At 39.0% G+C, this 16,065-nt stretch overlaps 1 protein-coding gene across 3 annotated transcripts in view; it reads left to right on the top strand.

Moving 5' to 3' along the window:
* TMEM131L (transmembrane 131 like) overlaps positions 1 to 16,065 on the top strand; it is an 81,484-nt gene that overhangs the window by 43,477 nt on the left and 21,942 nt on the right. For all 3 annotated transcript variants that reach the window (XR_014226435.1, XM_082282550.1, XM_082282549.1), the window contains 12 exons: positions 2,680 to 2,757; positions 4,621 to 4,774; positions 6,825 to 6,883; positions 7,236 to 7,344; positions 8,279 to 8,384; positions 9,035 to 9,188; positions 9,813 to 9,983; positions 10,291 to 10,360; positions 12,327 to 12,444; positions 13,043 to 13,184; positions 14,189 to 14,298; positions 15,991 to 16,063. Coding sequence is in view for 2 of the 3 variants with exons in the window: in XM_082282550.1 (XP_082138676.1) it covers positions 2,680 to 2,757; positions 4,621 to 4,774; positions 6,825 to 6,883; positions 7,236 to 7,344; positions 8,279 to 8,384; positions 9,035 to 9,188; positions 9,813 to 9,983; positions 10,291 to 10,360; positions 12,327 to 12,444; positions 13,043 to 13,184; positions 14,189 to 14,298; positions 15,991 to 16,063 (1,344 nt within the window). In the remaining variant the exon portion in view is untranslated. The remainder of the gene's footprint in view (positions 1 to 2,679; positions 2,758 to 4,620; positions 4,775 to 6,824; positions 6,884 to 7,235; positions 7,345 to 8,278; positions 8,385 to 9,034; positions 9,189 to 9,812; positions 9,984 to 10,290; positions 10,361 to 12,326; positions 12,445 to 13,042; positions 13,185 to 14,188; positions 14,299 to 15,990; positions 16,064 to 16,065) is intronic.

Raw genomic sequence — 16,065 nt, 5'->3', positions numbered from 1 at the left:
ATTACAGGGACAGCTTATTAACATCATTCTGAGCGGAAATACCACTTTAGGGCCAAGGACTGTCCAGGACAGGAACTTTGAGGGATCAGCCTACAGGAAGAAGAGGAGGATTGTTCAGTGTTGTTCTTTTTTAATGATACTGTAGCCAAACTCCAGGAAGTGATTTGAACTCTACAGTCCTGGTAATGATGCGAGAATATATCTGAAAATCTTTTAGAGAGCTGTGTGTTACTGAGACCTCATTGGTGGTTGAATTGTTTTCTAAATAATTGCCAACTCTGCTGTCCCCCAGTGAGAATCCTAGCCCTTTGTCAGGAGTGGGACTCCTTGGAGATGGATAGTTCAGGTTTTTAGGGTTTTATTGAAAGAGGCCTCTATTTCTTTAAAATTTAAACTTGAGAACTTACCAAACTGCCAGGAATTTATGTTGCTTCTATCAATTGTCTTTGTTCAGTTCACAGAGGATTTGTGGGTGCTGAGTGTGTGTGTGTATATTCAAATATGTATACCTAATACAAAATAGAGGCACCAGGTAATTAAGTGGCAATAGTTGTAATGCTTTGCAGAGTTCTTGCTCAGTTTTCCCTGCTGTGCCTCTCCTTTTCAATGTGCCTGTGGTACAAATATTTGCTGCATAACTCAGCTCTCTGTTCTCATTCATTAGCAGTGATATTTACAGTATAAATGGAGTGCTTGCACTGCTGGGAGAGATAGTCCTGGATTTGTCTGATTGGCAACTCTGCTTCTGACAGTGTTTTCTTCTCAGATGCATTATCTCCTCTTTAGGGTTAACTCAGAGCCATCCTGCCAGTCCTATAAGATATTAGGCACGACAGTTATGCTTTATTGTCTGCCTTAGAGAAATGCAAACCCGTTTCCTTTTCTGAAGATAGCCTCACAAGGAAATAAAAATTTCCCCTAGAAAACAGATGAACATCAAGTACACCCCCAATAGCATTTTTTCCCCCCACCCTGTGCATTAGAAGCTTCAATTTTAAGGTGACAGCAGTTCCTATGTTAGATCTATGCCAGGTCAAGAAAAACAAAGGCTGGAAAAAATATGATGTAGCTGATATTTTTAACAGAGATGTGGGTTCTTAAATGACTTTAAACTACAGTGGCATTGAATAAGGGCTAACAAATCCTTACTTAGGACCATGAAAGCAGTAGTGTTCTTCCAAGAAGTGCTGAGAAGGCAAGTCTAAGCATCAGGTTTTATCTGATCAGAAAATGACCCCCAAAGTTGTAAATCTTACTGCCTTGTTAAAACTCCACCAGCAGCCGTGGCTGTGAGGGGGTTAGGAAATGATGCATGTTTTGAAATCAAATGGGTTTTTTTTTTCTGCTCTCATAATTTGGTAAGAACAAAAACATCTGTGAAAAAAGAAAGGAGTTTGCAGGGGTTTGAGTCCCCCAGAAAGCTGTGCTGGGGAAAGCGTTTGGGTTGCCACCAACCACCTTTGCAGGGACTACATCGCCCTCTTGCGTGAAGCCTCAGTCATTTTGGTATGAAATCCTGTTGAGTTGGGAATGCAGATCTTGGCTTCCTTTTGGCAGTGCTTTTATAAAACTGAGCCCTGTGAAATGCCACACGTGTGCTAAATCTCTCTTTTCACGTGCCCCTGCCTGTCCCCTTTCTCCTGTCTTAGAGAGGTATGAAATAGGGTGCTAGATACCTTCAAAAGTTTCTTCACAATTTTGCTTTTCAGCATCAAATTATTGAAATTGTTTAAAGTCAGTTTAATCAACACCTTCAAAAACCTGAACCTGCAGATACCCTACTCAGATATTTCAGTATCGCAAGAGAAACAGAGGGCAGGGGTTCCACATCAGCCTCAAAATTAGCACGAAATTTGGCTGTAAGTAAGGCACTGATAGAGTGACAGGTCTGCCATTCTGATTCTGGTTTTTTAGCACGAAATTTGGCTGTAAGTAAGGCACTGATAGAGTGACAGGTCTGCCATTCTGATTCTGGTTTTTTTTGGTTTTTTTTTTAAATTTAATTTAGGATCAAGATATACTGGCTGTGCAGTTTCTGCAAGTAATTTGGCAGTGCAGATTTCCAGATAGCTTTCATGAACTGTACTTGGCTTTGTTGGTGCTGTTGCCCCATTAGATTTATTAGTGCTTTACAAGCTGGCACAGTCAATGTCATCTTTTCTTTTCTTTTCTTTTCCCATTCTAGTCAATAAAAAGGCAAAACAAGTATTTTCTGTCTGTCCATTTTGGCATGAAGCCTGTGTGTCAGACCATGTCCAAGAAGCATTATGTTCTTGGCCTAGATACTGTATTTCAATATCCAGTCAGCAAAGAAAATACACAGAAAACAAGGAAATAAGCTTTTATATTGCACACAAGGGTCTGTTGAATACAGATTTTTGGCATAAGAAAATTTGTAAGAGTTCTCATGCTGATGCTCTATAAATATTTAATAATCATGTGTAATAAGTTTTTGATGTTGATAAGTAGGTAGATATTGATGGAGTCCTGAGATTCAGAGTTTAATTGCTGGACTACTGTACAGAGTAATTGTAGTCATTAAAAAAATTCCTTACATTGCTGTGTTCTGTATATGAGGAAGCAGTCCTATTATCTTTATAAATTATGGTATGTGAATTAGATTTATATAACATTTGAAGCAATGTGTTTGATGTTTTCGTCACTTTTCTTTTCTTACAGACAGAAACTATGAATGCCAGTCTATTACGGGTTCATCTTGAGTGCAGTTTACCTAATGACACATATCAGCTAGTTAAGGTATGTTTTATTATTATTTTATATCTAAGTCTTCTATTTTAAACCAAGCTTAGAGGGACGCTTTCCAGAGCTCTAGAAATTTTAGCAACAATGCAGTTTTCAGTGTCTCAGTTTAAATGGGAATTGTGTTTTTCTGAAACTGTATCCTCTGATGTAAATGAAATGTCACACACATCACACTAAAATCTTTGGGAATAAAGGAGATGAAAAAAGATACCCACCATCCCATAAACCTCCCAAAAAACTAAACCAAAACCAGTCCAACAGGCGAAGCATTCTGATAGGTAGGTGTTGCACTACTTAAATTAGATTTCTGTAATTTTTTTTCTCCGGAAACTTTTCACGAGTGTCTGGTTCACAGTGAGAAGTGATCAGTGAGCTGGAGAGGCTGAAGCCTGGGCTGCCTGGGCTGTGTTCCTGGGGATGTGAGGGCGGCTGTGGTGCTGGACAGAGCTGCGGAGGGGCGAGTGTGTTAGCAGGGACTCCCCCTCCAAAAGCACTGAGCCTTCAGGACAGTAGGTTATCTCCTCAGCCTGGGCAGTGCCATCTGAGTCCTCTTCCCGTCTCTCCTCAAGCATCCTTACACGGTAGGTGGGTGCTGCTCACTGGTGTGAGGTGGGTGCTGCTCACTGTGGGTGTGGTGTTGGGTCAGACACAGACCCGCGCTGTGGCCGGCGGCACCGCTTTCCCCAGGAGTGATGAGGCCCAGGCTCCAGAGCTGTATTCCTGTGTGTTGCACAGGGCAGCATTCCTGTGCTGCTTTGCTTCCACGTTTGGTTCTTGCAGTGCACAGTGCATTGAGGTGCTTGAGGTGCACCTGAGTGTTGGAGGCTGCATGGGGTGCAGCTGTCTGCCCTTTGATCTGACTTCCCAGGGGTGCACTGTGCCTGTGCTCCAGTCGCCATGGCAGCCTCCTCTCCTGCTCCTGGCAGCCATTTCAAGTGCTGAGGGTCTCTGATGCTGTGTGAGCTGTGAGCTGGCATCCCATCCTCAGGCGCTTCCCACTCCTGCTGTACTTCCTTGCAGCACTTGAGATTAGCTGGAAGTGTTTTGCTGCACTTCTGAGAGCACTTCACGTGCCTGTTGTCTCCTCCTCCATCCTGAGCAAATTAGTCTTCTTGGTAGGGCATCAGAGCCTGAGTTTAGCGACCTTGTGGTTTGATGCAGGACCAATGTATGTTATTCACTGTTGATTGTCTAGTTCTGTTCTGCTTTGCTGGCTTTAATTTTTTTTTGCCAAATGATGTCTGTGTCTTTGTAGTTGCTGTGACTTAGCTGTGTTAACAGCAGCCACTGCTTACAGATGGAAATAAGATCCTATTTGTATTTTTCTGAAGTATTCTAGCCAGACAACAGTGTTTTCTATTAAGAATTGTACATGTATGTTTGTTTTTTTAAAATTACTTCAGTGAGAAATGGAGACAAAAACACAGGATTTGGAAAAATTAACTATAAACAGACCAGTGAACATGAACTGTCTTCCTACCATTAAGACACATGCATCAGTCTGTTTATGGCACATTTTATTGAAGGCAGAGGATTTAACAAAGGAAACTGTTTTGCAGTCCCTGAGGTGAGACTGACTGAGACAGTTTATAAATTTGCATTCTCTCAAGGTTCAGTGTCTTTTTTAGTTGTTTTTGTCTTTGTTTTTGCTGTGCTCTCTGTACCTGCCCTGTGTTTGGTTTCTGCTGAGATTTTAGCAAAGGTCCTAATTGCTTCTGTTCTGCCAGCGCTTTGGTGCTGGAAGCCTTGCCTGTTAGATAATACCTTTGATTAATTTCTTAGAGTACCTTAGTGTAGTGAACTTCTTCTGTTCTGTCCCCCATCACACACATACCATATCCCTTTGTCTCACTCCAGAGTTGCTGTTTTATGTCCGATGACCCAATGCTGCTAGAAATGAGCTTAACAGTAAGAGTGGAAAATGCCCAGCAAGATTTTGTGGAGCACAGACAATACTTACTGGAGAATCTTTTTGTAGTTTATGTAGCAATGGAAAGAACAAAGACCTCAGGTAAGTCTTAAATCTGCCTGTTAAGTGTAATACAGCTTGGTTTTATACATAATTTGCAATTTGGTGTCCTAAATTGAATTGAATTCAGTAACAGCTTAACTTCACAAGTAGGGGAAACAAAGTTCAGTTAAACACAGCGTGCAGGAAATTGTGTAGGGCAGAGTTATCATAAGCAGAGTTCTCTTCATAAAGGTAACAATTGTAAAGTTGTAAACTACATCTTTTTCATTCTTAGTCCCCCGTGCTTATGCATCTGCTTAAATAGTAGGGAAAGATGACATGGTCCTTTGAATTCTACAACTGTGTCTCTGGTTTCCCATTAATTAAATCAACCATTATGGGACTGTGAAGGCAGAATGGTTTATACAGTACTGGCGAGAGTGGCTGTTATGGAAGGTAGGGTAATGAGGTAATACAGATGTGCACGTCATTTGTTCTTGTAAGCTAGAATTCCACAGGCAAAACAGTCAACTCCTTGCAGTTTCTTTATGCTGCAAATCCTCTAAATCCAGGGGATTTAAAATTATTTATAGAGTCTTGCAGTCTATTAGAACAGCTTTTTTTAGACATTTTTGCCAGTTTTCCCTTCTGACTGGAGAAGAAGAAACTGCTTAAGAGTCCAGATTAAAATAATATTTTTTAACATACTTATTGAAAGAGTGTGATCTTTTTGTCTTTTGAGAAATGCATTTCAAAATCTAGTCACAAAACAATAGATACAATATACACAAGAAAATATCCACAATATGTACTGCTTCCCTTGTGCCTGTTCTGTGATATTTCACAGAGCTGAAACTGAAATACCCGCTGCAAACCTAGTTTCCCTGCCAGTGAGATGCCAGGGCTTTGTTGAGTTGTGGATTTACATTTATTCTGATGCTGGTAGAAAATTGTTCCCATCTGTTCTGTCAAGGGCGCTCACTGTTAACACTTTTCATGGTTAAAGTACTAGAAATATGCTTTTAGGGCTGTTTTCTGTTAAATATAGTGCAGCTATAAGTCCTCTCTGTGCTAGAGGCTGGTTCTGTAAGCCTTTTGGATTAGCTGTTGGTGGGATGTTAGCACCTAGAGTGGGACAGCAGGTAGGCAGGGCTGCACAGGGGAACGCACCAGTTGGAACGGCTGAAGAGCTTGTGCTTTAAGAGTATGTGCTTTAAGCAACTGGGGGGTATGTGGAGCTCATAAGCAACACCTTGAACCTGCTTTTGGAAGCTGGCACTTGCAGTCTTGCTTTCAAGCAGCTGAGCAAAGCACATACATCATTAGAAATCATGGCTGGTCAGGTGGGAGAACGTCCTTTCATGTCAGCCTGCATACACTGATTTAATTCAAGCATGAGCAAGGACAAAAACACAAGTTATTCTGTCCTGCTGCTCTTCTTTTGGTCCTGTACATCTTCCTGCTGTCCTGTGGATGGGAACATAGCTTTGCCAGTGACCAAGGGTGGTTCCCCAACACGGCTGTACCGCCTTATCAGCAGGTGAGAGCTGTTACGCCTGTCTCCTGTTGCTTTAGGCAATAGTTTTCCACCTGCTGGGTGATAGGACCATTCCTGATTTGAGCCCAAAGCACTGAATCTGGCTTCACATTATCTCCTGGGAATGCTTGCATTTTAAAGCAGGTGAGGCAGGATCTTGTTCAGCTGTGTGTGATACAGAACAGTTTTTACTGGACCTTCTCCTGCTACTGATAGACTGGCCTGTAGAAAGTTACTTCCATCACCAGCCGTTCTTCTTCCCTTGAGCTGTTAACTCCTGTCTCCCTGCCCCTAGGAAAGGGGGGGAATTGTGCTCTAGATAGGATTTAGGGGATAATGAAGATTCCCTGTTAAAGCTTGCCTGCATCTTTGTGGCCAAAAATCTTGAGTGGATTTTTACTCCTCTCTCAAATGTTTGCCAGCTCAAGATGTAAATAGTTCTTCCTTTTAGCAAGGGTATCTGTCACACAAAGATGTTAAAATTTAAACTGGGATTGCTTCTCATATCTGACAAGAGAAGAAACAAGAGTGTTTCCTTGGTGAACTTACCTTGGTGTTCATTCTTTTGGACAGGTCATTCATCAGTAGATGTGTATATCATGCATTCTGGAAACAGCCTTGTGCATATACAGGTAATTGTGGGCTTTGGGAAGTCATAATTTAGGGTGTTGGATTTGATTGGGGAATTAGCTTTCTCTAAAAGCAGATTGATTTTGCTGGTGGCAAATGTCACACTTCTAAATTTTTGAAGTGTGCCCAAATGTCTAATAGATCCGTGAGATGACATGTTGTAGTTCAGTGATGAATTTTTTTTTAAACGTAAGAGCTGTTAGCTTGAATAAAAATTCATGTGTTGATTTAGAAGATATGAGAAAATGGCAGATGGTGGCTTGCAAATTTGACAAGAAGATAGACTAATACAGGAGCTGCAACACTAATACTGGTAGTACTGCCACAAAAATCATTTGTCTTGTCTTCATGCAGGAAATACGTCAGTTGTCACAAAAAGACACATCACCTGTGGAATTTGAGCCAGTACTGCTATCCTCATCATCTACTAACTTCAAAAAAGTTGCTTCTATTTCTTGTAAAGGTACAGGTTGCATATATTTAGAGATCATATAATTAAACAGGATTTGATTGCTGAAAAAGGGGTAGTTTTTTTCACCAGAGACCCTGAAAGATCTCAAAATCAACTTGTCTGGACTTCACTGAGAAAGAGGATGAATTTTTTTGCTAGTTTTTTCCACCATTTTTATGTGTATGTGGTTCCTCTTATGCTGCTTGAAGGCTCTAAGCTATACGTGCTTGAAAAAGGGGGAAAAGACATTTGCTACAATGTTAGCTGATTTTACAATAAGCATCATTATTGAACATGCTTTTTCAACATCCTTTTATGTTTTTCTTCTGTTTCAAATATGTTTTCTAAAAGGCTATTGTGCTTGGGTGGTCATTTTCTATGACATTTCTTGGCAGGACCATTGAAGAGGTTTGCCTGAGAGCAGACGTGTTTGTGGAAGAGCAGAGATTGGCATTTAAGCATTCCTGACTCCAGCCTGTTTCCTATTCTGGCCACTAGACTGCAGTGTACAGACTTCAAACATTTATGAAACAGGCTGCTTTCATAATGACATTGAGACATGTTTTTCCTAGGGAAAACATGGGCAAATAAGAAGAAAGAAGGGACTATTATGTTCAGGGATTCTTTTTTTCAGAGCAGGTTTTCGGTTATTAAAAGGAGGCAGTGTGCTCTCATTAGTAAGAATGCTGTGCCAGTGACACGTGGTTAAAATTGGTCAGGTAGCTCTTCACAGCCTTATTGTGGGTGTATTTTTTGAAGGTGTTTAGCATTCATGAATATTTAAAGCAAGTTTTGAAATCTCTGAAAATCAGGACTCAAACAATTAGGTGCTTTACTCTGTGTGAGTATCGCACCAGCAAAGGTTCTCCTTTCTTGCAAATCTTCACATGAAATAATTTTAGATATGCTTCTGGATGATGTATTCCATGTGTCTGCTCTTTCCCAGCTGCATCCTGTGACAGTGAAAGTCTTTATTCTGACAACAACGAGAACAATCTTTTGAAAGGCACTACAACACTCAAAGCCTGTCTTTTCTGTCCTGTGATGGAAGGGTAGGTTGACAGTGGATTTTTGTTTGTCTGTTAACGTTCACTGATATTATAATGAAAATACTGTACCTTACTTCTAAGAGATGAAGGTAACTTCCTTTGTCAGTCTACGATTCCAAGGTCAGTGAAAAGGCTTCTTCCTGTTGTTGCTGTGTCATTTGCCAAAATGGACCTGTCATGTTTCAAGCAATAGTTCTGTATTTTATCCCAAGAACAATTTCAGGAGCCAGTAAAAAGATACGCCTTAGAAGCTCATATTGTATACATGTTGATTAGTCTATGGTAAAATTTCCAGCATCCTTGTTAATGCAACGCAGAAGCTGGATAGTTTTAGAAAAAGTGTGAAGTCTTTTCTTTCTTCAGTCATCTTTTGCCAATTTCACCCAGCCTACTGTATTGCAAAGCAGTAGGCAATGTTGTACTATAGCATAACAAGAGGGTAGAAATTTTGCCTGCCTCTTTTACATGGTTCGTGTGAATTTTTACTCTCATATGTAATTATTCCCAAATAAATATTTTTGTTCTTCTCCATAAAAGCTTAGAAGAGCCTCATTATGCAAGAATGCTATGGTATCTTCTTTTGTATGGACCACTTATTATGTATTCAAGGACAATAGCAGGTGTATTTTTAGTTTTTCTCTATTTACTTACAGGTATTTTGATGTAGATCCTTCTGCAGCATTGTTTCATATAGAGCCACACCATAACACTTCAGGATACTGGTCCATATGGTTTACAAATAATTTTTACTTCAGCATTGAATTGAATGAAGTCTTCATAGCCAGAGAAACAAAGAACATAGTAAAGGTGAGCTTTATTTCTTCTTTGCACAGTGTTTTGTCTTTGATTTAAAGATACGGACCTTTGACATAGGAATAGGTTCTTTGAAGAAGTTGGTGTTCTTAGAGCTGGTTGGAATCAGTTGATAATAAAGGTATGTGTACATCTGTAACAATTAGGCTGCTGTCTGAAGAGGCATTATTCACTGTCCTGCTTAGTTTTGTACTGTTTTATTAACAACTGTTCTTTCCTTTGAGTTGCAGCTACAGATGCATCAAATTACAGACTATTGCTCTGTTCTCAGAATTGTTGCATGTGTGTTTGTGCTCTCTAGGATTCAGCATTTCTTTATAGTGGAAGTCTTTAGTGCATAGATGAGCTTTGAAGCTGATAATTTACTCGCACAACTGCTTGATTCAAATCAGGCAAATCTGGTTTATGAATAAGCACATAATGTAGGCATCTAAATGACTCTTTTAATATTTTGATATTGAGATTTGCATATATGCACTGTATGGGTTGGGTATAGGCACGTATCACCATGTAGTAACAGCAAAAGCACAAAGGGCAAGAACGTTTACATTCTTCAAGGTATCACCTGCACCAGTAAATGTACCAATTTTAATTCAGCTGTTGTTTGATTCTTTTTAGATTCTGAACTTTGCTGAACCTCTGACTCTACCTCCAGGCTGCTGGAATGTATTTTCTTTGAAGCTCAGTGTGAAAGACGCTGTAACTAATGTGCTCTCTAGTATTTGTTTGTCCACAAATGTGGGAGTGATGTTTGAAATACCTCTGCAGATATATTCGACTGTGTCCAAGGTATTGTATTCAACTGTGTGTGTTGAATTGTTGTTAGGCACTGCAAACCCAACTACAGCAGAGTCTCTCTCAGGCCAGAAATCTGTTCCTTAGTCCTGAAAGAAAGGCTCAGTACCAGACCGCTCTGTTAAACCCTTCTGTAGCTTAAGAAGTTAAGTCCCCAGAGTTGAACAGCGATGGAATTATAGGTCTCTTGGCACTTAATTCTCTTAATTCAAGGCCTTAATTCTCTTATTTGACTCTATGAAATTATGCACTGAGAAACTGAAATTTGTTCTCTTGTCATATTTTTGTTTTGTTTTTCCAGCAGGGGGATCTTAATTTTGAAGCAATTGCCCACTGTGATATTCAGTGCTACTTGGGAAAGTCTGATTCAGGTAGGCTCATCTTAGGCTTTTTTTTTGGCATCTGACAGTAGTTTTATTGTAGAAAATTCATTTTATATAGCAGGACTTGTAATGAGAATCTTGAGATTGTTTATACAAGCACTTAGTTTAATGCTTTTTTAAAAACACCCTCTTTTCAGGGACCATGTAAATGGCTAAGGGTACTGAGTACATGGTGCAGTATTTCAGACATCTAATTCCATAGCACATGCCAAGCTGATGTTCTATCTTGAAACTTTTTTTTTTTTTTTTTGAGTTTTAGTATTTAAGACTCTCCAATGAGTTCTCATGGGTGATGTATTGCCCTTTTCTTTCTTTATACGCATTTTCTCAAGAGATGTTGAGGTAGAATGGTAAAGCTGTCCACTAACTCAGAGTTATTAGAAAATGTGCATAACCTGGGCCCAGATCCTGGGAATTCTTTGATGAAAAACAAACGGAAAAATGTTGACCAATATCCTCCTGTATCCAGAGTTAAATTCGAAGGCCTTCTCTTTATCTCTTTCTCACAGCAATAATTCTATAGATTTCTGCAAAAGATGGTTTATCAGGCTTATAAGACAGCGTCCTTGACACTGTATCATGTGAAACAATAAGAAAGGCTCTTATTTTTTTCTGGAACTGAGGAATTTATCTCCAGATACTGTAATACTGGGAGCTGTTTTAAGTACATGGCTGGCATTTACCAAAATACAGCGATAGGTATTACACAGCATGGTACTGCCTAAAGAATGTTGAATCTGTTGAAAGCTGATTCAGAACAGTGGTTTTTAATCTCTGTGCAGTAGGGAGTTTCAGAAGGCAGCTGGTACCATGGGCTTTAAATGTTTAAGTGCCCTCCTGGAAGTGTTTTCAAGATGACATTTCCTGAAATGTATTTTTGTGTGAGGATGTGAGGAAGGCAATAGTAGTCAGTCAAATGTGAAAAGGAGAACTGAGGTGACATACAGACACATGTGACTTGAACAATTACTGGTACACATGCACGTTTAGGTACATTTCTTAGAAGCAAATGTTTGCTTTTTTGTATTTTTTTTTAAATTTATATAAAGGAATATGGCTGGTACAACCAAATCCTTGTTGCTTACTTTATTTTTGTTCTAATAATGCAGATAATGAGATCTTTATATACAGGTATTCTGCCTTCTGCTTTAGGATACTAGTATTTGTTAAACAGAAATGTGTAATGCAAGAGCCTGAAAATACTGACCTGAAGAAATTGTAGTTGGATTATTCCAGTAATCACCAATCTGAATTCAATACTTTAAACATTAAGGATTGTAGAATAAAGTGCATACACTTTCAAAATAAGTAATTTCTGTTTTCTTTCAAAGGAAGTTTGCTTTTCTGACTTCTTTCTGCTATGTGAAAATGCTCGCACCAATGAGTATAACTTTCTAAAAGGCATTAATCTTTAGACTGATGTAAAGCCTTGCAATTTATCTTAAGAAGAATTTGAGAAAATTTTCAGCATCTAGAAAAGAAGCTAAAAGGAGAAGACTGTTTTGGTCAAACTGTGGGAATTGTTCTGCTCCCTGCTGTGCCGTGCTACTCCATTTTTGTACCACTATGTAATATATTATCTTGATACTTTACTGCCATCAGCAGAGAGTACTGTGTAGGCTACTGATAACCTGGTTACTCTTCAGTGGCATCTATTAGACATAGCAGCAGTAAAAAAGGGCTTACTAGAGCATACAAAGCCTGTGCAATACCCATACTCTTGTTTGCATGTACAGTTACTTTGGTTTTGCAGATGTATTTCCTTAAGCAAATCTGATATGGAAAATAATATATATACCCTCTCATATTGTCACTTTGAAGGGGAAAAGTGGGTTCCCTTTTTTGTTTTGGGTCTGGACTCTTTGCAGATACAGATCACTCATGTTCAGAAGTAGGTTGATGGAAGGAGCAAATATTATCTCTGTAAAATCTGAACTATCTATTATCCTTTTAGCAAATCTGCTTTGGCAGAAGAGTCTCTCTCTGGACCGTTCTGCCTGGGACGTGGATTCCGAGCTTGCAAGTGACCTTTATGAAAGATGGCAAAAAATAAGACGTGGGGAAGCATGCAGGTCTGTACAGAATCTGCTGAGGTTCTTAATTCAAGCCAGGACAGTGTTGTAAGAAATATTCTTTCTGTTCGGAAGTATTCTTAATTAGAACAAAACGTTTTGGACCATTTTCTACAGTTACGTTAGTTCTCTCAAAGCATGTGGAGTTTCAGTGCACCCCAGACACTCCCAGTGTTCCTTTCAAGGCACTGCCAGCCATAAGTAAGCTTTTCAGCTGAGAATGTAAATAATATTCTGACTATAGTCATCTCACCAGAGCTACCTGGCATGAAGGCAGTCAAAGCATGTTTTACCAGAGCATTTACGGAGTTGCCTGAATCCTTCATTGACAGGTTGTGTAGCAGTCTTCTCAGGATTAGGGTCTTTGAATGTCTTCCAAGGTTTTTAGTCCCTGGCCTACATACACAGAAGTTATGCTAACTCTCTGCTAAGGGGTACAGCTTTATGGGCTTTATTTTGTAGAGACCATTTTCAAGGAAAGTTTAGTTGATGCAATTATAGGCCCTGGCAAATCGTCTTGTTGTTGTTATTCTTTGTTTGAAAGGGAAAAAAAAAAAAGAATAAAAACTAACTAAGTTTTCTGGTTTTGCCAATAAAGCAGGAGAAGTATTTTAGGACCAGCTCGCTTTATTCAGCAGAAGAACTCTGAAGAGGAATCCTTTGCCTTTTTCTTGCCACGATTGACTACAGAGCCTGGCCTTACACTCAACTTCAGTGCCACAGCTGTTAAAAGTAGTATGGTGAGGATGGTTGTTCCTATGCTTTTTTCTGAGTTGTATTTTTCTGAGCTTATTTAAATTACAAAGTCTGTGGGTAATGTTTGGTGCTGCTTAGCATTTTCACACTGCTTGTGAATTAGTGTTTTGATCTAATTTAAAACACTAGGTTTGTATCCCTTTGGCTCTTTGATAAGTTTTCTAGCTTCCTAGTTGTAATATTATAGTACAAGGAGAGGAGTAAAGCAGTGTAGGTCTTAACAAACAATTTTTTGTAGTTGTTAAAACTTTCCTTGCATTTATTATATAATTCACATGCTTGTGATAAAATAATTGAACATGGGACCAGAGATACGGTGTGTTGTCTGTCATTAGTGATGCATGTGGTTACAGGATGGCCTTCCTCATGCCACTGCCTTGTGTAACAGAAGTGTGTGAAACATTTATGAGAGATACAACACTTGCAGAGCAATGTATCTTCCAGCCACACTGACAATTATTTCTTTCTTGTTTGTCAGATTTAGGTCTCTACTAACCTAGCCTAGGCCAGAACCAGTCATATGGAAATAGTTTTCATATGCACATATTGTGAATTACCTTAATATTCCATTTATCCAGTTTAATGGTTAGTCATTACAGTAATTTTTATAACCTGCTTCCATTCAGACTTCTCTAAGAAGGGTGGCACCTCACTAACTTCACTTTCTTCTGTGCAAGAGCTTTGTTCACATCTGCCTGCATAAATCAAAATCCAAATGAAAGGGTTGTTTGGGGAGCGGAGGCGGTCTGTATTTTTGCGCACGTGGTTTGAAATGCACTCTTAGCTGATTTTGCAAATTATGACATTGTGGTGACATGTCCTGCTGTTCCATGCAGTCTTGTGCATGTATGATTATACTGCATTAAGACAGAAGCCAGATTGAAGTCCCTTGAAAATGCAGATCATATTACCAGTGCTGAATTATTTTACCAACCAGTTCTCAAATATGTAGTTTTTAATTCTTTCTTTTCCCCTCCAAACTATTTAGGTAAAATATTTCGTACTAAGAAACCCTTCATCCTTCCCAGTTACGTTGCAGCTTCTGCCTCTTTCTTACTACCCTGATCCCCAAGCTTCACTGAGTCTGCTGAACAAATGGTAATAACTATCTCAGGATACTGTTTTCCCTTTTAAAAGATTTTATTTGCTATGCCTTATGATTGTTACACATTGGGGTTTTTTTGGGTTTTTTTGGTTTTGGTTGGGTTTTTTTTTGTTGTTGTTGTTGGTTTTTTTTTTGGTTTTTCAAAGTGTAACTTAGGTGGGGATTATGTTCTGATCCATTTTGGAAGATATAGCCCTATTCAGGGCAGTTCCCTGTAAGGTGCATGCGTTTGTAATGTACCTCATCATTGATAAAACACAAGTTGAACATGTTTTAAGCAAATTTGTGTCTGACAGATGTGAGTCATAGTCTGTCATCTTCTAGGATCTGAGGCTTAGCGCAAGCTGCCTGGGTGAGGTGAGCAACTTACAGAGTTGGGGTTGTTTATCTCCTCGTGGTGCTAGTTGGTATTTATAGAGTCTGTAGACAGATCAGTGAAAAGAAGGCATCTGAACCATCCCACCTGGAAAAGTTTTCTTCTTAGCCTTTTCTTAGGTAATAACCCTGGTTGAAGAGAAAACAGGAACCAGGAAGAAAAATTGCAGGTCCAGAGGGAGGAACCTCAACATAAATGTTTAGGGTCAGCTAAGTAAATGTTTCTGCGTTGGTTTGGACTTTCTGTTTTAGAATTGAGATTATCTAATGAGAAATCTAGAGAAGAGCTAGATGAACAATAAAGGGACCTGGTGAAGTGAGCTGAAGTTTGCCAGAATAAGTCCTGAGTATCACACTTAACTTTGAAAAAATGTTACAGTTGGTAGGACTGTTTTGTTTGAGACAATGGGATTACTCCTGTGCTTAGGTGTAACTTGCTTACTTGGGGTCCCAATCCCTGTGTAATTGCTTCCTTAACCTCATTTCTTTACATAGGTACATGCATGTGCATATATATGTCTGTGTATATATATGCACATTAATAGCCGCATCTGTTTGCATACTAAATATGATTTCCACATAGACTCTTTATAGTGGTTTGCAATTACATTTTCTCTGTATTTGCACACTTTCATTTCTTCAGATCTTCTAAGTTTACCAGAAATCACATCCATATAATAACTGGTTCTTTTTAAGCTAAAGTCATAGACAGTTGTGACAAGTGAGTTTTCAATTCAGTGGCTGGAGGTCCATTAGTCCTCTATAATCTACATTTTACCTGTTGATTTTCTTACGTCAGTTTTTAATAACTTAATGTCAAATGCTTCTAATTTGCACTTAGGCAAAAAAGTCAACTGCTGTAAGTGAATTTGATTTGCAAATTATGTGATAGAAAATAGGAATTTATCCAAAACAAATAATGAGCAGAAAGAGGGATATTTGAATAAATTATATGAGATTTAATAATGATTATTTCCTAACAGGTGAGCAGAAAAAGCTTTGGGGAATTTGTGTTTGTGTGGCTTAGAAATTGTATTTCTTGGTTGTGATCTTTTACAATATTCTACACTGACAGACCTTAAATGCCCAGCCATTTGTCTGTGTTCCAAATGTGTGGAATCCACATAAAACTGATTTGCAGTGTATTCTGTTGAAATGCAGACCCACATTTCCACCATATTTCACATTGCCAAAATGCAATTGTAAAAGTAGGCTTTATTTAAGAATAGATGCCAGCATGTAAAAATAAGTCAGTGCAGTTCTGACAGGCTGGGTTTGAAGTGCTTAACTTTTTGTTTCGGTTTTTTTAGGTTCGGCATAAATGTGCAAGCTATTAATTTCACAACCACCGAATTCAGGCTAATGGATGAATGTTCTCACAGGGT

Source organism: Coloeus monedula (genome assembly GCF_965178545.1).
Source record: "Coloeus monedula genome assembly, chromosome: 5".
Taxonomy (NCBI): domain Eukaryota; kingdom Metazoa; phylum Chordata; class Aves; order Passeriformes; family Corvidae; genus Coloeus; species Coloeus monedula.
Note: the sequence above shows the minus strand (reverse complement) of the source record. Positions and strands in the feature narration are given on the sequence as shown.